At 34.7% G+C, this 23705-nt stretch overlaps 2 protein-coding genes across 3 annotated transcripts; both read right to left on the bottom strand.

Annotated features, from left to right (window-relative positions):
• Positions 1-5294: 5294 nt before the first annotated feature.
• LOC105113854 (uncharacterized) lies at positions 5295-8903 on the bottom strand. Its single transcript, XM_011010202.1, has 5 exons — positions 8425-8903; positions 8019-8205; positions 7780-7862; positions 7100-7312; positions 5295-6059 (listed from the first exon to the last, which is right to left on the bottom strand). The coding sequence occupies exons 1-4, from the start codon at positions 8470-8472 to the stop codon at positions 7229-7231; spliced, it is 402 nt and encodes a 133-aa protein (XP_011008504.1). The 5' UTR covers positions 8473-8903; the 3' UTR covers positions 5295-6059; positions 7100-7228.
• Positions 8904-13858: 4955 nt separating this feature from the next.
• On the bottom strand, positions 13859-23222 carry LOC105113853 (ABC transporter B family member 25, mitochondrial-like). Of its 2 annotated transcripts, none has more exons than XR_840033.1 (19): positions 22730-23222; positions 22202-22625; positions 22042-22103; positions 21890-21933; positions 21671-21773; positions 21317-21424; positions 20978-21061; positions 20732-20792; positions 19712-19857; positions 19497-19613; positions 19129-19214; positions 17863-17951; positions 17400-17455; positions 17107-17187; positions 16916-16981; positions 16739-16831; positions 16057-16149; positions 15330-15465; positions 13859-14649 (listed from the first exon to the last, which is right to left on the bottom strand). XR_840033.1 is itself a non-coding variant. In XM_011010200.1 (19 exons), the coding sequence occupies exons 1-19, from the start codon at positions 23057-23059 to the stop codon at positions 14506-14508; spliced, it is 2295 nt and encodes a 764-aa protein (XP_011008502.1). In that variant the 5' UTR covers positions 23060-23222; the 3' UTR covers positions 13859-14505. The 2 variants fall into 2 exon arrangements, 1 of the variants encoding a protein (XP_011008502.1); XM_011010200.1 differs by having other exon boundaries at positions 16085-16149.
• Between the last annotated feature and the right edge of the window lie 483 nt (positions 23223-23705).

The following is a 23705-nucleotide window of genomic DNA, read 5'->3' as shown; positions in this document are numbered from 1 at the left end:
TTATGGCCTTATTATTTTAGCCTATTTTATGTTGTTTTGTTTCTCCATAAAATAACATGGCTTATTTTATGGCCAGCGTGAGAGAGAGAGAGAGAGAGAGAGAGAGAGAGAGAGAGAGAGAGAGAGAGAGAGAGAGAGAGAGAGAGAGAGAGAGAGAGAGAGAGAGAGAGAGAGAGAGAGAGAGAGAGAGAGAGAGAGAGAGAGAGAGAGAGAGAGAGAGAGAGAGAGAGAGAGAGAGAGAGAGAGAGAGAGAGAGAGAGAGAGAGAGATGGGACTGGTCCCTGGCCCCTGCCGATTATCAAGTTGCTTACATGCCATCATGCCCTATGTTTAAACCTCCTTGCCTGCTTTAACATGTCAAGTGCATCATTTTATACGTGTATTTAAATAAAAAAAATATTAAATTAACTATTTTTTTGTATAATTAACACACCAAAATCATTAAAAAAAATTAAAAGAACACTCTAAAAGAATGTATCTAATATTCTCTCTTCCTTTCATCTCTCTCGGAAATGATTTAATGTGTCACGTCTTTTTTCGATCTAATTATTAAGCTGTACATGAAAAATCCGAAATTTCCTGGTGGGTAAGAGGTTTAAAGATCTGACAATAACTAAGTTAAGATTTATTAAGTGTAAAGACCTGACAACAAGTCACATAAAATAAGGCAGTTCCTTGGGGTGATAAAGGGGTGGAAGTACAACTGAAGTTGATTTTATATTACTCATCGAATTCATGCATATGGGGCGTGTGTTTTGCTGTCTTGTTGCACTAATCTCTTCCTTCCTTTAAAAATTTTTCTTGCATTGCATACGAGGATTGATTTTTGGGTTGTAAATTAAATACACTTTACTACAACTGCCAAGTACGACTGGTGTCAATTCTTTGTAGTATCTTGTCTTATGGTCCTGGGAGTTATGCATGAGCTCCCATGCTGCTGCATTTATAGTTTTCCAAGCGCATGTTCACGTGTCTATAAGCCATTTGATTGATTCCGAAATCCAAGATTGCCTTTATTAATTTTTAAAATCCATCACCACCAGTAAAAAGAGCATCAGGGTTTATAACTGGAACCAACCTTTGGAAATTATATACATGTTCAAGGACAATCTAACGTGTGCGCTTTGTTTTGTCTGGCTTACTGTAATATTTCGGGAAACACATCTTTATAAAAAGCAAATTAGTTTTTTTCGCCTTTTGCTCTCTATTCAAGATCTTAATGTGAATATTGGCTGATCTGATCCGATGTATGATCTGATATGATATCATCCTTGTCTCAATCTAAGTCTAATGGGTTCTTAATTACATATTTTTAGGCTTGATCTAAGGAGAACAGATTGTAGCTATAACTAAGGAGAGACATCAGGACATGTAGCTAGAATTATATATGGAGACATACATGTAATCCTATATAGACATGTAGCACGTGCGTACATATGAATGAATGAAGAGAAACTCTCTCTTCTAAACTCATTTTCTCTTCGTTAAATGAGGTTCAATGTGTGTTTTTCTAATCTTGGTCTAATCCTTTCAGAACGCATGAACTGGTTACTAGTTTTCCTTGTTATCGAAATCGAATACACCACTCCTCTTTTACTAGATAGAGATTAGAGACTCTCTCTCTATTATAAAAAATATAAGTAAAACAGGAACTTATTGTTCAAATGAAGTGGGGGAAAAAAAAAACTTGTTGCCTAGGTATTATTCACCTTATGGATCTTCTTCTAGAGAGCGAAGCTCGGGTATGGGATGCAGGGCTGGTCTCCACGATGAAGATTTCTGATACTCAACGTCACTAGCGTTCAGCACAACAATCTGACCCCAGTTCAGCCGCGGCCCAATATCTTCATCATCGTTTGTGCCAGGTGAACAATCTGACGGCATCTTCTTGTGGAGGGTAGATCTGGGACCTGCAGCCCCTCTTGAACGTGCCAGCCTCATTAGACCGTCGAAGGTGTCCTTGTCTATAGCTTGCTGGCCTTCTTCAACCAGGAAGTATAACCCATTACTGCGGAGCTCAATAGAACCCGGCAGTACCAGTAGCGATTGGTCTGACCTGCATCTTAGTATCATATTACGTGGGTTAGATGCTAGGATCTCTTTAACGTGTGTGCCTTCCTTGATTTTCATCACCTGACCATTTTGTTTGATAACAAGGACATGCCTCCCTGATTTCCCTGAGGTACAGGGGCATGAAACGGAGCCGCCCATGATTTTCGAACCTTATTATTTACCTCTATCCTTTGTTTTACGCGCCGTTTATATAAGGGCGAATGTGTTGGTAGTTTTTGGTACGGACAAAATGCTTGTAGGAGAAATCAAGGAACTTCTGGATACCAAATTTAAATTGCATGCTGAGGTGTGTTTTTTGGTCTGTTGGTACTGCCAAATCGTAGCTTATCCCCAGTTTGTTTTTGATGTCACTGCAGAAAAGGAAGAAAGAAGAAGAAGAAAAAAAATTAAGAGCTGTAACTTTCCGACTAAGTGCCATTATTTGCAAATCTGTTATAAAAAATTAGTAATTATCGCGAATTACTATACACAGCTTATCAATCGTCAATTGCATTTGATTAATTACATTTTGAATGATTGATTTGTGAGTATATCAGCGAAATCCCACTAAATTTATTTATGAAATGCCATTTTCTTAATTAGCGGCATTTGTTGACATGCTGTTACACAACAAGAGGAGCAATAACTCAATTGGAGCCTCATGCATGGAGAATTCTATATAAACAGAGAGATAATTACCTCCTCATTCTTTGTTTTGAGAACCATTTTCACCTGGCACCTCGTATTATTTGGCTACACACCTTATAGAAGAAAAACTAGTATTTTTTTAGAACTCATGCAATTGATGTTTCGATGTGTCTTGTAATAAATATGAAATAAAAATAATAATGGAAAAAGGACGCGCAACATATTTTCTTCTTGTTTTTTCTCTTAATAATAAAATGAAATAGGACTGAATAAAATGAAAGATTTTTTTGGACCGAAACCTTTTTAACAAGAAATGGACAAGCTGTTTGCCTGTCAAATGATTCATCATTGCTAAGGTTACTCGATCATACTCTGATAGCAAATTAACTCAATTCCTTATAGCAAACAACATATTTTTAACGTAAGATGGAAAGTAGAATTACAAGAAAATAGAGGATGGAAAGTGAGAAGTTCTCAAAACACAAAGCGTGGAGTGTAATGACATTCAAAATAGAGGATGACAGGGGTAATTAATTCATACAAGTAAACTACATACATGAACACATGCCAGAATTATGTTATTATAAGAAGACTTAATCATTTATAATTAATAAAATACCTTTAATTAATTAACGGAGCGAAATTGCAGGGTGTAGCTAGCTATCACATTGAAAATGTCGGGACGATATTTATTTAGAACAAATTAGGAAATTTCCTCAAAAGCATCTGGATGGATGATCGCTCTCTAGAAAAGGCAAGAGGAAAAGAGGTCGATGTAGACTTATGTTTCTGTGTAATGTACTCCTTCCCTTTGTCTTTATATTCAAGCAAAGCTTCGAAAAGGGGATCCTTCCAGCATCTACCCTGTTTCGTAGGTGGAATGGATCTATAGTGGAGGATGTTATATATAACATGTGATGTGCCCAAGATTCTACCCGGGGGGTCATATTTTTCACATAGAATTAGCTAGGCATGCCTCCCATACATACACGCACACCATGCTACGGTTCAAACTATTTCTTTTTTTAACACAAAAAAGATATACAAGTTGCACGAAATTATTTGATGTTCTCGTTAAATCTGGTACAATAACTCACATTTGAAACTCTCAACTTGAGTCTTTGCAAGGTCCAGTTTTCCAATTAAATCATGTAAAAATTATGTTAATATAACATAGTTAACTTGATAGATTTTAAATTAAAAAAATAAAAAATAAAAAATAGATATATAGCTTAAAAATAATCTGAATAATCATTGAAAATGAATTTGACTTTTAAAAAAAAATTCAAAGTTCACATTATTTTTTTAACATATAGATGATGTATTAGATCAATTACGGTTAATACTTCTTAACTTGTCAAATCAATGACCTGAGTTGTTAATTCTAATGAGTTCAATAATATTTTTTTTTATTTTAATTGCATGATAAAAAAATAAAAATCAATTCAAAATCAACTCAAACATTAAATAATAAAATTAAATTAAATAAAAAATTCATCAAAAACCTAACACTAAAAGTTTCTTTTTTGTTTAAAAAAATTCAAATCAGGTGTACATATCTAAGTAGCCAACATATCAGGATTTTAAAAAAGTTATTATAATTATGATCAAACTCTTTTCATTAAAAAGAATATATTTACACCAAGTTTGATTATTTTTTGTTATTAGTGTCTTGACAATTATTATTATTTTTTTTTTCATGATTTTCTGATAACTTTCTTTCTTATCCTTTTAACTTAAGAACTAAAAATGATCAAAATAAATTTTTGAAGTAAAATATAAATTGTAATTAATTTGGGTTGAGCCATGTATTTTATCCTTATTTTTATTTAGAATTTAATTTCATATAATTGATACAATTAAAAAAAATGCTCGAACTATTTTTTTTTAAACTGGCAGGTGATAAATTGTTCATGTGAATTGCGAACACAATTCATTGTTCTTTTTGTTAATTATTCATGTAATTATTCATGTACAAGCTAGGAAACTGATAATATATTTTGATTAAAAAAGAGAGAGGATAATATACATTAGTTAAATAAAAAAATGACGAGGCTAACATACATACATACATACATATATATATATATATATATATTCCATGGACAAGAGTGTGTGTCTTAATAGTTGCATGTAATTTCGTTAAAGGAATAGGAATTAGGGTAAGAATGGATCTGTATTATTAATTTAGAAAAGGTGAATCACTATTATTGTTGTTAGTGGTAAGTTGGAAGGAAGGAGAAAAAGCATTGCTATTTTCTAGTTCCTACTTCCTACACGATCGATGAGGTTGACAGGCTTGAGGAGGCCGATTAATAGTAATGTCCATTTTGTCTCCACTGCACTTTCCCTCTCTACTGCACTTCTGGTAGTGCTCCTGCAGGTTTCATCAGTGCTCCTCCAACATTCCATCTCATAGGCTTGATCATGCATAGCTGGAAGTGCTAGCCTAGCTGATAATTAAGCACCAGCTTGAGCTGACAAACAGGAGATACCAACCATCAAGACGATCGAGCTGAGTGAAAAGAAATGAGAGAGAGAGAGAGAGAGCAAGCAAGGCTAGACTACTCCCTGAATTGCACCAAATTAAAATCCCAAGGCTGAAGAAAAAACAACTAAATTTTCTAGTTTCAGGCCGGATATTGATATTGCATACGAGGAAGTACACGTTTGAAATTTAGACAAAAACATGTGTCATACATCTGTTGGGATACACCCACCATGCAGTCATCCTCTCTCTTAACCCGCACGCACAGGAACCCCTACAAATATTGACCTCACAATTGAAGAGCCAGATCAGGGTCAAGCTCCTGCCTATCCACCAAGGTTAATTGTTGAGTTTTCGAAAAGAACAGACCTCTGGACTCTTCTTGACGGGCAGCATACATTCCAGTAAGAGGGAAATAGCCTGATGGTGTTTGTGAATTTCAATTTTGGAAAGCACTAATTTGCCTGAGAGTTGCGATAAGAAGATCCATATTGCCATTGGTGCATGCCCCTCATTCTTGCTTCTGAAGAGCCACAAGCATCCACATTTTTGCTTGTGTTGACAGCTTTTTATCCCATCAAAGCAAATTCATGCTTCCATCATTGTTGGGATGAGCTCTAACCCCTTGCAGAGAATTACGAGTAGGAACCATTCCTCCAGTATTACAACCATTCACACCTCCATTGGGACACACCGTCTTTACTTTATAAGAAACAGGTGAGATAGAATTGAAACTATTGTGAGGCATAAAACCATCATTAACACCGGTCACACGAGCAGGACTGTCAAGTGCGGTTGATATAGGGTCTATAGAATCTGTCTTCTTGCTAAAAGAGGTTGGCATCCAATTAGACTTCCGATGTATCAGAACCTGCAGCATCGAATCACATCAATCAGCCTAAGGAAGGTACGCAACGAAAACGATGGAATTTCAAAGATTATACAATCAGCCTTGGCTTGGGACACTCGAAATTAACTGGACTTGAAGAACTTCACCTTTAAGTTTTAGTAGAAATGGATGAACTGAGGATTCTATTTCCCCAAGCCAAGATATTGTTCATAAAATTAGGATTTTTGCTCTTATTTGTTAACAGCGACAAGGACGCATGGTTCTGAACCAACAAACAAACACTTGCATTTCATTTTTGTGATCTTTCAAACAATTTATGTTCCCCTTTTCTACGTTTTCCTGGCTTATCCAGAAGAACTTCAAAAGGTCAGGAATGGAAGCCAATAATGTCTGCATTGTTTTAGAGGTAGATCAGGTCAATTCTTGTGTGCGTGCTGTATCAAATCATGCTTGATAGCTGTGGTTTTACATATTTTGCATGTCCTGTTCCTTCGTGCGCGCACATAATTGGGTGCATTTGTGTCGACATATGTACTGTGTTGCTTTCTCAACATTATACGATGGACTTACAGGGGTAAGTAGCTTTGGGGCATTATGGTCTGCATAAACTATCGACTCATTGCCATTGACAGAGGAAGTTCGAGGCATGTATGTCACAAGCCTAACACTTTCAAAGGAGTCTAAATTTCTACCTTCTCTTTAGCCCGTTCAAGCAAGTAGAACATATATAGTGTTGGCTTCCTTTCACTCTATATAAGCAGATGGGGTTAGAGATAAATGCATGTGTAGCAGTGCTAAAGAAAACAATGAGAAGGGTTTGCAAGTTTATTAAAATCTTCAAAGCAGAAATTCATGAAATTCTGGTCTCCACACTAAGTTCATGAACATGAATTTATGGAATCATTTTCCATGCATGAATCCACATTTGACGATCCTTACCAGAATATGTTACTTAAATTATCTTCAAAAGGTGCTTTTATGATATTGACAACATCCAAATGGTTGTTCAAGCACGTCAAGTCAATAAAGAAGGAGCAGTTGTAGATCATTTCATCTCTTACCAGAGGGTTTAGACGTTTTGAAGAAAGGTGTGTTTGGGTAGCTCTCTTTAGAGAGGGGTTGTTTAGTGAAGCACCACCTCCGGCCCCAACAAATATAGCAAGCTTATCCAGTATACTTCCAGCTTCGCCCTAGCCCTTTTTAGCAGGACATCTTCTCATCTCGGAGTGTTCTGGCTCAAATTTCTCTGGTTCAGTTCTCAGAGAATTGAAGACCTGCAGAGCCAGTTCACTTATAGCACGAGCCTGGAAACCACAGTGTTGCATTAATTGAGATGCCCAATATCTTCTTTTACTATCATGCTACCATCTTGCAAAATAAAAACTTTCAACTCTACCTCTGTATAATACAAAGTTGTCGATGAATTAAATTTAATTGCCTTGCTGGATATGAGAAACACATCATGCTGCAGAATAATTCAAAGAAATCGAGATCTTCTTATGATATTGACTGAACAAATGAAGATAAGAATCTGTTTTTCACTAACTGACCTGCAGGCTTGTTTACTTTCAATAAGTGGAACACTACATATATAAAACAATGTTGGTGGGATTCTAGAGGGGCGAAAAAAGAAACAAAAACACATCTACACAATCTATGAGACAAGATAATATTAACCAAGAAAGACTGCATAACAAGAAAGATCAAAGCCAGGCCATAAAATCACATCTTCTAGTCATACCTTGTTTTGCAAAACCATCACCCACATGGTGAGCATTGCGCGGAACATGAGAGAAAGACACCGAGTCCAAATGTGAAGAAAATCTAGATACAATGATGAAAAGAGCATAAAATGTCCACGGCCTATTAAGTGGCTTATTTATCCAGTTAACCACAACAGCAGAATCAGATTCAAAGATAAACTTTCCTCCAATATAATCATCTCACGAAGAAGATATTTCAAGAGCTTTAATATCATACCTAGCAACTCAGCTTCATTTGAATCTTTAATCCCAACAGGAGCAGAGAAAAAACCCAGAACCAAACCTTTATGATTGTGAAGAGCCCCTCCAATACCAGCAAGTCTAGGTTTCCCAATAGAAGAACCATCAACATTCCATTTTAGCACATGAGATTTAGGGTAAACCATGAAATGATAGCTAGTAATCTTGTTGTTTGACCATCGAACCAAACCATCAGTAGATAGTTAAAGTCAAGAGCACAAAAAGAAAAATCAGAGAATAAAGCAGTCAGGTTGAAAACTTGGATAATCCTTTAGTAGAGGATAAAAGCAGAAGCTTGGGAACCTGTACCACAAAGTAATTACTTGCAGGGAAGCACCATGAAGGAAAGGAGGTTGATGGCCTTCTTGATTTTTTAGCATTACCTGAAATTGCTCCAGACTTGTAACATTCCTTACTGAAGTTTGGCCCATGTGGTTCCAAAATTTTTGACTCTTTAATGATATTGTAATAGCAATAACCTCTAAAAGAAACAAACACTATTAACGTCATCGTGGATAGGAAGAGGGCGAGTTGTTTCAGGTCTACGTGCACAGTGAACAAGAACCGGAACCTATTCATATGATCATCTATTTGATTCAAGCAGTGGAGTCGGCTCTTTTCTTTTGCTTAAAGCAAGCAAATGAATGCTATCAAGATAATCACCCTTGTAGGATGTCAAGGATAAAATTCCAGTTTTGATCAAAGCATCATCATCATCTTCTTCTTTTGGGTTTTCATCTTCCCGCGAACAGATAAATGCAAGTGATGAATTCGTGGAAACTTTAGGATTGAATTGGACTGGGCTTTCCTTAACTGTGTCTACTAGGCTTGATTGTTTTTGACAAGCTAGTCTCCTGTCGGAACAAGGCTCTTTAATGCTTAAATTTGTATATATAGAAGGAGAAAATAATTTAAATAAAGAAAAATAAGCAATAAAAAAAATGTTAGAAAGAGAAGCAAGCGCAATATGAGTTGTAAATGCCCTGACTTGGATTTAATCGCCTCGCTTGCTTGGCTTTTAATTCTAGTTTGAAATTTTGTTAGTTGTTAAGTAGTTTTTTTATTTAAAATAAATTAATTTTTGATATTTAGTAGTATAATAAAAAATAAATTTAAAAATATTTTTTAGTGTTTGATTATATTATGAAAAATAAGTTAAAAAATAATTTATTAATAATTTATTTTTTTAAGTTTATTAAAATGATGAGGAACAAAACTTCCAAATAAAAAAGTTGAATAAGAATAAAATTAAAAAAAATATAATTTCATAAATTATCTCAAATAAAATAAATTATAATTAAAATAATAGATATAAAATCTAAAAAATAAAAAAATTTAAAGATAAAGAAATTAAAAAAAAAAAATTAATATTTCATAAATTATTTTAAATAAAATAACTAACAATCAAAATAATTAGAATCAAATTTGATAGATAAAATTTTTTAATTAAAAATGATAAAAAAAAGAAGTAAGTAACAATTATAAAAATGAGGACTAAAGTTAATGTAAAAACTAAATTTTAAAGAACAAAATTGAAAAATAAATATTCAAAATACAATATATATAACAATAAAAAAATTTGAGAACTAAATTTAATATAATCAGTAATCTTTCTAAATTTTTTATAACTTTCAGAAAGTATTTTCTTTCTAAAATAATTTTTTTTATTGAAAACCAAACTAAATTTTTAAAAATTAATTTTTATAATGATAAATAAATAAATAAAATTTAAAAATTAATTTTCTAGAAAATGCACCCTTGGTAGCATGGACTGGCTTCGAAGTTGCTGGAAATCGGCTCTTCTTTCTTATTATTTATATAACATGGTCACTTCAACTTACTCTAAAGTGTAGAGGTGAGTTGCACCACTAGTGGAGGAGTTGACACCGCAAGTGGTTGTTGTGATATTCGTAGAGAAATATGGAACAATTACAGAGAAAAGTGACGTTGCCCTGCATTGAAAAATATGTGTGTGTGTGCACAAAGCGAGATATTGGACAACCTAATGTAAATATGTGAGGCTGTAGTATTTATATTGAATTATTGAAATGTGCATTCCTTTATTATTTTTATTTTGTGTGACAGCTACTGCTTGAGATTTGTGTCCGTTTGTTCCCTCAAATTTTGATTATTATTATTATTATTTTGCATAAATTAAATTTTTAAAATATATTTTTAGATCATTTTAATATAATAATGTCAAAAATAATTTTTTAAAAATAAAAATTATATGTTGATGTATTTCTAAATAAAAAAAAAATTTTGAATCGGCATTATTACTATAATTATAAACAAACTACAAGTGAAAACCCTTTACTTGTTGAACCTATGAAATGAAAATTATGAAAATAAAAGCGCACGCACTTAGACTAGCTCAATGCTAGAATAATCTTCTAAGTACTTAGGCCTGGCTTGGGAAGGCGGTGTCCTTGGGCTAGTAGAAATGAAAAGTTCTGATTAGATAAGGATTTATCATCAATAAATCATGTAAAAATCCTAGTCGGTGATTGATGGGTCGGTGTGACAAAACTAAACCTAAACTCAAAAGAAAATCATATCAACAAAACAATATTAAAAGATCATAACTTTTAGTTAGACTATTAAATTAAATTTCAATATTTCCAGGAGATTATCACAGCTTAGTTCTATGAAAAATCTAATTATTGTAACCAACTAAGTTTTGCAATACTCTCCAATTAGGCACTAAAGACTATATTTAAGTCAATTTTGTTATTTTTCTTTGATATTTCTAAATTTTATGTTATTTCTAGATTTTTTTATTAGTTTTCCTTTTCCTTTAGAGATTATGATTTTTCTTCCTTGTTAATGTTAGTTTTAAACCTATAAAGACTAGTAAACTTCATTTAAAGGTAGAAATTATTAGACTTGTTTACAAAAATAAAATTAGTACCTGGGATTCTTGGTGTAATGATCCTATTTGGACCAAAACTCTTTCTATTTCGACACTAGTTTCTTAAAGTATTGAAGTCTTTTCATATAAACTATTTGTTATTTTAAATTATTCAAGAAAAAATAAATATTTTTCAATTTTTAATTGCATAATGAAATAACTAGAATACCATTAAAAGTAAAAAATAAATAAAAATTATTTGGGTTTACAAGGTATTTTTATATTTTTCACAATGATTGTTTTGTTATTATAATTTAAGCTTAAAGATATTATGATATTTGCCCAAATATAAAAAATAAAAAATAATTAAAATGCACCATCAAAGAACAAAAACACCATTAAATTAAAAAAAATTTAAGACTTAGGTCAAGGTTTTTTTTTTTGTTTTACACAATGGTTTTCTTTTTTTGTAATTAGAAAATCAACTCAGAAGCACTTTAATATTTAAAAAAACAAAAAAGAACGTGTGCTTATAACATATCTAAAAGCGTGCATGTGGTGTCTCTCAACGTTAAAAAAATGCCTTTTACCTCAGAGCACGTTTGATGTCTTGTCCTCTTTCTCTTGCCCTTTTCTATTGATGGAGTGCATGTCTCCAATGATGATTTAGTTTATCACCAATTAGTGTTTTTTTTCTCTTTCCTCCTAAAAAAAGTATAGCTTAACTCTCTTAGTTGTTAGTATATTAACTTTAGTTTTTATTTTTTTAAATTCTCATTTTTAGTCTTGGTTTTTTTATAAAAGTTTTTTTTTATTTTTAATTTCATCATTTGATCCCAATTTACTAAATATTATATTTTTTAATTTGATCATCATTCTTTGAATATCTAAAGGTTTGCCTTAGCTTTGTTGTAAATTTTTTATTAGTTTTCAATTTCATCCTTCATTTTAAATTGATAGTATTATGTTTTTCAATTTAATCTTTATTGTTTTGATTTCTAATTTTTTTAATGTTATTTTTATAAAAGTTATTATTCTTTTCAATTTCACCTTTTAATCAAAACATTGTTTTTCATGTTAATTTTGACCCTCATTCTTTTGATTTTTTTATCCTTTTACTCAATTTATTTTTCTTTTCAATTTCACCTTCAATCAAATATAAAATTTATTTTGTATTTTACTTGTGATCCTCATTATTGTAATTATTATTTTTTAATCTTTTTTGTAATTAAGATTCTTTTTTTACTTTCAGTCTTCAATATTTGATTGATTTAAAATTAAATTTTATATATTTTTTTAAATTGAGTGTTTTAGGTTTATAGATTTGGATCATGAAAAGTTAATCTAAGTTTTTTATTATAAAAAAATGATTTTAATTTTTTGTATTGGATTATTACAATTTCTTGACATGGTTTATGAATATGGTGTAATATCTCAAGTTTGATTGACCTGATTATCCTAATTGTAAGTTTGTTCTTTAACCCTATTTATGTATCTGAATACCATTTTTTGCAATAAAATAAAATAAAATAATAAGAAGCGTGGACACCGTGAACAGTGGTAATCTATCAACCAACCCTTGACTCGAACCTCATAAAGAGTCAGAAAAGCTGGCACCTTCAGTTCCATAGCCAAGTTTGTCTCCATGAGTTAGTGGATTTGGGAGTTCCATCCCCAGCACAGAATTAAATGCCAGACATGAAGTAATTAAGCCTAGAACCACTCCTTCTCACACAATGCTTTATCTCGAGTTAGTTTCTCCACTGCTACCTTCGGCTTGGCACTCCCAGCCTGACCCAGCATTCCATGACCTGCTCCAAAGCCATCATCCAATGAACTCTCTTCAGGCACACCAAATTGCATCCTATTAATTAGCTAGCTTCCTCCCTCATGTCAGTCATGGCATATCTTTCCTTAGTCTTCCTCAGCCGCTGACCACCTCTCCTTTTCTTATTCTGATCAGAAGCATGCATCAGCGGGGACTGGAAGTGGTTTAGGTAGCCTGGCAGGACGAGGCTTTTGCCACTTTTCTATTTTCTTACAAGCCTCCTCTCGAAGACCTCTTAATTAATTTGAAGCCAAGAATCTACAAGCATGAGCTTACAGAGATGGTGTGGTGGCCTGAACTACATCTCTTTGCTCAATATTATAACCCACACTACCTGTTAGACGCCAAGAATATCCTGCAAGTATCATTTTCTGGGAACCAAGAAGCTGAACATCACAGGAGGGAATGTTGGCTAATGCTGCGAGACTGCCAGCAGTGATCATGAGCCTGGCAGCAACGTCCAGCAATCCAATGTTGGCTAATGCTGCGAGACTGCCAGCAGTGATCATGAGCTTGGCAGCAACGTCCAGCAATCCCAACAAAAGCAGAAAAAATGGGTGCAGCGAATCCTAGCTATGAACAAATTAAGCAGACTTTGTCCATAACTTTGTTGTACGTATATGTGTTGGACAATTTGGATATGGTATCCAAGTCGACTACTCCATCTTCCTGATAATGATCAATAAGATGTTGCATGTCCCAATCATCTAATTCATCAGAATCTTCAAGGACAGAATGATCAAGAAGAGTAACCATAGCCACGCGGGGAGGGTTGGATTGGATTTGGACAGTTTTGGTTGATAAGAGCCTTGTAGGCCGGCTACTCATTAAGGTGGTCTTATGAAATGGAATATCGAAGAAGTTTGATGAAGAGAAAGAGGAGCCTCATGTCAAGGAAGGAAGGCCTTTACTTGCGTCGAGGAATTGTTCATAAATCCGAGTCTTTCAGGATACAGAACGGCTCGGGTTGTCGTATGCAGCAAAGAGCCCGTGGCCTTTGATAATTTAGTTAATTAAAGGGCCTCACCTGGCCTTTCATAATTTAATTAATTAACGGGCTAATCCATTTGCCCAAATATCTATACCGGGCCTTACTATAAGATGAGCCCAGTCTGATATATATATAAAAAAATCTAACTGTTTTAATTTACCTTTACACTTAGATTTTGCTTAAAAACGAGGATCTCAAGCCCACATCCATCCTTCGTCAAGTATAGATTCCAACTGGATAACCAAAACCAGATTCAAGTCCAACCAAAAAAACACAAGAAAAAGAGACCACTAGTAGGAGGAGGATAGCTTCCAAAACTGGCTAAATGTCTATTTCCTCTTCCTCTTAAGCAACCTTCTACCTCAAATGATCTTTCAAACATTACACAGACCACCACTACATCGACAGCCTTTAACAATACCACTCCTCTCCAAACAAATCAAGATGTCGGACAACTTGTCAGTCATGGGGTTAGTGTAACGTGTATCAATCAATTTGACAACTGTACGGTGATTCCAGATGTTACAATTTTATGTGTATGATTGAACGATTCATGTGGGTTTATGCGCCTCACCATATTTTCAATTGAAAATGTCTTCATCCGTTGCTCAGTATTTGCTTTCTTTCTTCTAGGACGTTACGGATACCACCCCCTTGCTTTTTCACTGTGATGGTGAAACCCACAGGCAACAACCATCAACTGGTACAGCATCGTTACAATTCGTCGGGGGGGCAATTTATTGGCAGCCGAAACAACACTTGAGCATTGCGTGTTCAAGGGACGATTGCAACATCTATGCCTCCAATTTAGTGGCTGAATCAAGGGCATCTACAGTACTGTTTTGCTGTGTCCAGAGCTGTGCGTATCTACCTGCCTTGGTCAGGAGAACTTCATGGGGTCCCTGTTCAACCACTTTACCATTCTCCAAAACTATTATCTGAAGCCACATTTCAGAAGGATGGGAAAGTATGTATAAATATATATTGAGCTGGTAAGAGAATAATGCACAAAGAATAATGACATTCACAGAAGCATTAAACGCTTAAGAGAGTTCAACTAAGGTTAAATTGGATCAAAAAGCTAACATGAAGAAGCCCACAGTTTACAAGGTTGTTTCAAACTTCCTAACATCTTTAGCATCTCACTTCACTAGTAGGCCAACATAGGGACTTCTTTCGCAATCAACAAATAGGTGTTGCATGGAGGTTTACATCATCAACAGCAATGCAAGTTAACACAAGCTCCAATCCAAGACAAGACATTCAACGCAAAAGTTTAAGATAATATGAACTATAAGATCGTACAAAATTTCATACAAAACCAACAGAGAACTTTTTTAACAATGCAAGTGCTTTTCTGTGTCCCTTGGATCAAAGGGAGTAAAAGGCATGCCTATTATTTTGCTACAAGGACAAACAAGGAAAGATGTAACACCTGCTGATGAAAGTGAAAAGAACCTAATCTTGTAAGTAAAGACGGGAAACAGTGGAAGCATGAAATCTAAGCGAGTAAGACAGTTGGCATACTCTAATCAAATTCTGTAAATACTCTGAATCAAGACCCTAAAAGTATAGAACCCTAAAAGAATAATGAAACATGGTTTCCAAGGATGCTCACCTCATCACACTGCATAGCAGTTGTAAGCCTATGCGCAATGAAAACTGAAGTTCGATTGCTGGATAATAATTTCAATGCATTTAGAATCTCTGCTTCTGTGGTGCTGTCAAGCGCACTTGTAGCTTCATCACATAGCCTGAGGAAATCAAATGAGACAAAGTTCATTAGGCATATGTGACTAAGGGAAGAATAAAAACCCGATATGTGATATGTGTTTGTCTGAAGTTTTGTTTCTGTTGATTTAGTTCAAGACAGTGAATCATATGCAACCCTTGTCTTTGGGCCAGGCTCAAAATTGCCGTAACTGCATCTAGATCAAATCAGCTTGGTGAGTTACAGCAGCATTTAAACTAGAATTTAGATACTGGATAATGGAACAGACAAAATTTATCATCATCAAAATTATGCGTTGTTATGCTGATTGAGAAGAAGTTTACTACCTTAAAACTCAAAACAACTTAAAGCACTACAGAAATATTTTCTTAATTTACAGAAGCAGTAGGCACTATCATGCAAAAACTCTATCTATCAGAACTATGACTTACAGTGAAAATCTTATGGTCACTCCATTTTGTTGGGCACTAAATGCAATTGTTAAATGCACAAGAATGCAAGACCAAGATAGAAAGGGTAAGTATCTAGAATAGACGGAATATTTGTTCAACAGCACTCTTTAAGATTTTGAGAAAAGAAGTAACCAACTTGACCATCATGGAAGAATGATTACCGGTCAATAAGAAGAATGGAGTTCTTACAGAATAGGAGTCACTTTCAAAAATGCACGAGCCAATGCCACACGCTGCTTCTCACCACCACTTAACTGGATGGAAAAAATTCCTCATTATTAAACATTCAAGATTCCACAGTAAAGAAAAGTACACATTTAGTAATCTCATTTCATTTTAGAGCAATTTGGTCACAAAAAGTTCTCTCTTTACAGAGCACTGTGTCGAAGTAGATTCCCAAACTATCCACATTCGATAAGAGTTAGTCTACCAGGAAATTTCATCATATTTGTTAAGACAGTACTAGAGGGCAATGGAGCCACACATGGTTTAAGACTGGCATAGATCAAAATCCAGAACATCTTAGCCTAACCCATGCAGTTTCAAGTCAAAATGAGGGGCCAAGAAGATACAGCATGGATTGAAAGTGAAAAGATCATCTAGCAGTAACTCATTGTCTTTTATTTTTCTCAGTTTTCTTTTGGAGGGAATGATAATACATGGATCCCAAAACAGTATTCCATCCAAGGTCTTGAAGTTAGGTCTTGTCAAGAAATCATCTAAACCCAATAGCTTAAGTTATTAGATGAGGTTCCAAGATATGATTTATATTATTCCCTAACAGGTCTCCCACAGCCATTTCTGGTAGAAAATTTCTTTAGTTGATAGGAATAGACCACTCACCTTGAGCCCTCGTTCCCCTACTATAGTAGAATATTTCTCAGGGAAGTTCATGATAGTGTCATGAATTGCTGCTTGTCGGGCAGCATCATAGACCTGAGGATAAAGAAGCGTAAGCAAAGCAGTAATAAGCATCATAAGCAATTCATACTTTGGAGGGTGAAAAGGAAAAAGACACACTTCCTCTTTTGTTGCTGAAAGACGACCATAATGAATGTTGTGAAATATTGTGTCATTGAAAAGTACCTGTACGTGAAGCAAAAGTAGCTCAGCTCATTAACATTACAACTCGCAAGATCTCACAAGGGAGATCCATTAAATTATATGCATAACGTGAAACTACATAAACTAAATTGCTCAAGAGAACATACTATGTCTTGAGGGACAACACCAATAGACCTCCGCAAACTGTCCAGTTTTACATCCCTTATATCTTGACCATCAATTCTTATCTGCCAAAAAGCAAGTGCCAATTGCTAAAGCAAGAATAGGAAAGAGTTTTAATTGAAATTAACAGTATTGTTTTTGGATCAAAGAAAAATGTTCTGGACTGGGAGGAAGAAGTGAAACAATATATAGGATCTTCTTACAAGGAAAATATTATTTTCGGAAGTTAAGATCTGTTGAACCACATGACAATAACAATGGAGGAATTGGTTCTTACATTTCCAGAATTAGTGTTGAAAAATCTGTAGAGTAATCTAAGAATGGTTGACTTACCTGCAAGCAAATACATTTGAAATAAATTAGCAGTGTGGGTAATTAAGTGCAAAAGCATTTGCTAATGCAAATACAGGATCATCAATTTAATTCCAGCACCTGTAAATGAACTTGCTCTTGTTACAGATTACAAATTAATAACAATAATAGCTTAATATTACACAAATGGAGACATGTTTATAAATTACTATGATATTTATCCCAGCCCTGGTTTCAACCTACAAAACATCACATCATGAGTAAATATCATCCATGAAGGAATACCAGAACTATGGATAAACTTTGGAAAGTCTAAGTATATGAAGAAAGCAAAAAATACATTTCACATCACAGAACGATTCTAACAAAAATGGGTGCAAAAACAAGTAGCTGATGATAGTAGTCTCTAAAACAAATTAGATCCTTACCACTACCACTTGTTCCAACAATAGCCACACTTTTTCCTGCTGGTATAGAAAAAGCTACGCCATCAAGAATTTTTCTTTCTGCCAAGTAGCTGTCACAAGTTTAACAAGTACAGTGGACAAGCAATTAATAATCAACAAAATCATCAGATATTCACAAATGAATAATAATAAAATATTGAATTCCAAATATAACCACAATCAAACAACAAACATATAATCTGAAAAGCTAATCTGCCAAACCAACTTTTCTTTTAACTGCATATGGATGCAAAACAACAATTAGCCTGCACACATAAAGAGAGTCAAGGACAGGTAGGGGGGGCTGAATTAACTCCAAAACTTGTTCAAGGAAAGCAATGAATTGAAGTCCCTCAGGAAATCTTCAAGTCCCGAAGGTGATAAAGGATGACTGATACATAGGATAAGTGGCTATGTTTAAGGAACTAGGTTACGATTGGGATAAAAGAAAACAAATGAAAGTTGACATTCTGAAACTTCCCAACTCTGTGAACATCGAAACAATGGTTTTCTCTTTTAATAGAAAAGGGAAAAAAATAGCTTCCTGTTTGCAAAATGTCATATTGTCAGAAGTATTTTTTATATCAATTTTGTTTTCCCTCCTTTTGTAGCTAGGACCAGCTTTTGAAGCAATTGTAATCTGATTTCTAGAACAAACCAAAAGAAAATCTGATCTATCATAAAAATGAGATTTTGTAAACAAATAAAAGAGCAAAAAGTTTCAAGCCTTCACACCTAGACTTCCTTCAGGTCAGACTCAAGATTCCTTCTGCATTGCGTTGGTAAAAATTTCACCACATCACGGAGCTTCAAGCTGACAAGTCTAGAACTTGGAGCACAACTTTTTATTGTCTGACATTTAAGCTTGCATTGGAGTGAGAGTTCTCCAACATACATACACAGTTTACCACCATTAAAGTAAATTAATTACAGTTGCTTTTTAAATGAAAATCCGATCTTCAAGTTGGAAACAAGCAGTGAAAATCTACATAAGATTAGCAACCACTAAACTTGAATGATTTCAATTGCTGGGTTGCCACATAAAGCCAATTATCAATACAATATCAGAACCTGCAGTAGCAGTAATTTTGGATAGCAATGATTTTGGAACAGACATGACAAATGCAAAAAATTGACAGCTAATTCAAAATAATTTTGACCATGGAAGCAATAACTAAACTTTAGATATGGAATTCATACTACCTGTCTGTCAAACAAATTTCAATAAATAAGGAACCATCATCAAACCTGAAGTGTACATTGTCAAATTGAATGTCACCTCCCTTTAATATAAGAGGCTTTGCATCATCCTTATCTCTAATATCAGCTTTCTCCTGCAAAAAATCAATAGAACAAGGTACTTTATAAGCCAAGTCCACATGAAAGCAGGTTTTTTTAAGAAAGAAAAGCTTCAACATTTGGATCAACAATCAAATCACCGTATGATTGTTCTTTTTTTCTTGCTGTGCTTCCATGCTTTATGGGGACACATTCAGAAACTATAAAGCTACTTTACAAACTTGAAAAAGAAAATGGAATTGTAAAGAGTGAAATAAAAAAAGCTAGATTGACTCTTGAGCTGCAAGAAAACAGCAGAGAGTTCCTTGAAAATATACCTCGAGTAATTGAAACAAGGACTTCATGTCAACAAGACTCTGTATGGTCTCACGGTAAACACTGCCAAGGAAATTAAGTGGAAGGGAGAGCTGGAAGAGAAGTCCGTTTACCATTACCTGTGTTTTCACATGCATACATAATTTGTCTAACCATCAGTTAATCACACAAGATACAGAGCTTTATGATAGTTTCTTCTTTTATGAAGAAGCTTTACCAAATCACCAACTGTCATCTGGCCATTCATAATCCCATGTGAACATAAAACCATAGCTGTTGACAGAGCTGTGCTAAAAATCAAATTTTGGCCAAAATTCAGAAAGGCAAGACTTCGTGATGTTTTCAAGGCAGTGTCTTCATATCCTGAAAGAGAGCATTGCTTTGAAATTGAGAGAGAGTGAGAGAGAGAAAAAAAAGCAGATATGAGCACAGGAAGAGACTGTTTAAAAGGGCTGCTTAAGTTCAGCAAAGCAGTGCGGCATGACAGATAGAATCAAGCACCAAGAGTACCATATCCTTGAATTCTAGATGAGATTGTGCCAACACTCACTAGCTTGGCTTGTTAGCCAAGATAATCAGAAAAAAGAATACATAAAAGCAAGAAGCAGAAACAAGGAAAAGACAAGTGCTTGTTGCAGGATGCCTTTACAGGCATTAATGATAATGGAATTATTAAGAGTTCAAGTTGAAGTGTAATCAATACAGAAATCTAAAATTACTCAGAGAACACACACACACATATACATGAATATATAGAAGAATAGGAACTTTCTAAACAAAGAAAAGGATAAGTTAAGAATAATAACATGGGATGATGCAACTAACTGCAATGCTGGAAAAATCATGATAGTTTTTGGAAGCTCTAACTTATTCTCGAGCTAAGTCAAGGTTCAACTATTCACCACATGACTGTTGCAGGGTTTCTATTGTAAGTTCAAAGCCACAATTTCAAGCAATCGTTAAAGAGTGTAATATAAAGCCATTTTCTAGACTCAATTAACAGCTTAAGCTTTTTGGATGAGTGGTTTTTTTATATGATATCATAGCCTTTTTGAACAAGTGCTAAGGAGTTCAAATCAATGTTAATCAACATCTCATTCTAGGAATGCCACATCATGACTGCCACTTTTAAGTTTTCATGGTCATCAATGTGTTAATTTATTCCAAGCAGTGGCTGATTTGTTTCAGATTTAACATCAAAGTAGTAGATAATAACTATAATGTTCCAACCACTCACTCTTTAAGTACTCATCATATCTGTCAGCTTCATAAGCTTCGTTGTTGAAATATTTGACCGTCTGGCAGAAACAGGGGGGAAAAAGAGAAAAACAAGATAAGTGGAAACCATAACAATGGGAAAAAAAGAGAGGTTATGGCACAGTAAAATGAGGTGTCAAATAAGAGTTAAACAGAAAATCCTTCATAAAATGATGCACCACTGTAAGCAGGGAAAAAAACCAAAAAAGACACATCATAATCTCACCTCATAATTGATAAGGGAATCAATTGCCTTCGTACTAGCATCATTATCAGCTTTATTCATGGCCTTCCTGAACTTGGTCCTCCACTGCACATGACAAAGACAAATTGATGAAAATGTGATCAACAAAAACATTGGAAATTTAAGAAAATGGGGGGGGGGAGTGCCTCATAGAACTAAAACATGTGATCACATTGTGTAAAGTGAAAATGACCAAGGATAGCACCAAAGCTCATCCTCAAAATCCATGCAAAAAGATGATCGTGGGAAAAAAAAAGTGCACTATCTATTTCAGAGCCAATGGGCACGATGGTAGTAAGGAATTGGAAGAAGATATAGTACCTGTGTCACAGACAACGTGAAAGTAACATAAGCAGCCACTGAGAGTGAAGTGATCCATGCAAAAGGGGCGCCAAATTTGTATGCCAGTATACCCGCCACCATAGATATCTGGAAGGATGGATGAAAAATTCTGTCAAAAAATGTTCAGAAATAAGGAAGCAATTGTACAGGTAGATGTTTTAGCTGGTTGTGAACAAGGAGTTGAAGTGTTTCATTATGGAAAGATATCAAGAATTCACATAGGAGATCAGTGTGCAGCTTACCAGGGATACCAACATGTTTGACTAAATCCAAAATATAAAAAAAGTCAAGTTGCTCAAAAGAAGAAAAAAATTTGTAGCAGAATATTCATACCTCTAAAATAGTCGGTACAACGTTGAACACCATAGATGAGAGGATGAAGTTTATTGCACGGCTACCACGATCAATTGTTCTACTTAATCCACCAGTTTCTCGACTGGAAAGACACAGATGAAGTAAGATGCGTAACAGAATGTGGTGGATGACTTATTGAATGTAGCCAATATATGATAGATAGAAAGGGCTTTCTATGCTATAATGAAGCATGAATACCTAAGATGATAGCGGAGGTCAAGCTCATGCAAATGTGAAAAGACCTGAACTTTGATTTAAGAAAAACAAGCAAATTACAAAATTAAATCATAAGAAGGAAAACGAACACATTCACAAATGAAACTCATAAATAGGAAAAAGCATTGACTAACCTTCCTAGAAACAGATCGGATTGTTCTCAGAGCTACTTTAGAAAACACAGCAGTCCTCAATTCTGGGAAAAAAATGGGTAAACGTGAGAAGAGACTATAGAAGGCACAAACTTTATTATTTATTATCAGTAAGTAATAGTGTATAGCGGTAGTGATTTACCATTGAAAGCAGAGGATCCGGTGCGGGCAATGCCATAACCAATGAGAACAGAAGCAGGGGTAGCAAAGAGAGCAAGGAGAGTGGAATTGGCAGTGGTGAAGGAAGCAAGAGCAGCAGCATTGCCAGTGGCAGTAGTCAACCAATCAACAGCGAGCTTAAAAAGAAAAGGGACTTGAACATTCAAAACCTTAGCACCCACAAGGAATCCAAGGGCGAAGACAACCCTCAAGCGGAATTCGGGGTTATCTTCCATCCACAAGTAACTAGCAAGAGTGCGTAGGATTTTCGTGTCAGCAACTTGTTGGTCTGATTTATTAGTAGCAGTAGTAGCCGATGAAGAAGGAGGAGCTTTATTTGCAACACCATCTTTATCCTTTGGAGCTGCCGTTGTTGAGAATAAGGCATGGCCATTCAGCACAGAGTTCTGTTATTGTAACAAAATAAAGAGTATTTCTTTCAGTTTCAGTAAGTAAAAGGTGAATTATGAATATAAAATATCGAAAATTGAGAATGAGATAAAGGACAAACCGGTGGCCGGAAAGGAGTTGCGGAGGAGGAAGCAGGATTGGATAGGAAAGCATTGAGATTGAGATAGCGACGATGATTCCATGATGGAGTGGTGAATGATCTGTTGCTGCTGGAGGGGGAATTGGCGAAAATAGCAGTGCCGCTGCTCCGTCCAAGAAAGCATCTTGGCCTATTATTGTGATTAGGAGTATGAATGGAATGGGAATGGTTGAAGAAGCATAAAAACAAGAGAGGGTTATTCTTGATGTTGTGATTGCCAAGGAGGAGGTTGTTATGAGCCTTAAAGCACTTCTTAGATGCCGCCGCCGCCGCCGCCGCCGCCGCCAACATAATCGCTCTGCTTCCACCACGACTAAATATTAGAAAACAAAATCAAACTACCAAAATAGAATAATGAATAATACTATAAGACTAGGAAGACATGGTGTTGCATTCACTCCACTCCCGAGAAGAAAAACAAAACAGTCTCAAATCACTCCAAAACAAAAGCAAGTCTCCCATTATTTAAATTATATTACTTTCAATCCAGATATATAAATTCAATTTATTTATAAGTTAAATTCAAATAAAACACTTACAAATGAGTTGTTAATTAAGACAAATTAACAGTAATAAATAAGAACAAGGGAGCCCATTATGCTTGGTATTTAGATTCTTCCTCCCTGTAATATTAATAATTCATTTCCCGTACACATCCAAGCCTCTCCTTCCAATTTTCGTCCCGATTCTCTCCTCGCATCTCTTAATTTGTTTTTTACTACCACGGGGGGTTTCTAACCTCGAAAGCTCATTTTGACGGGAGAACACATCTCTAAACCATCTAAAAATATATATATTTTTCTCCTTTTAAATCTTAAAATACTCTAAAATCATTTTATAATTTGAAAATCAAGCCCTGATTTATTGATGTGCAAAATCACTATCAATAGTTTTTTCTTGATAACAAAATCATTGATTTGATTCTTTGTCGCTCATT

This window comes from Populus euphratica, unplaced genomic scaffold, assembly GCF_000495115.2.
Source record: "Populus euphratica unplaced genomic scaffold, PopEup_1.0 scaffold460.1, whole genome shotgun sequence".
NCBI lineage: Eukaryota > Viridiplantae > Streptophyta > Magnoliopsida > Malpighiales > Salicaceae > Populus > Populus euphratica.
This window is presented reverse-complemented; position numbering and strand designations above follow the sequence as displayed.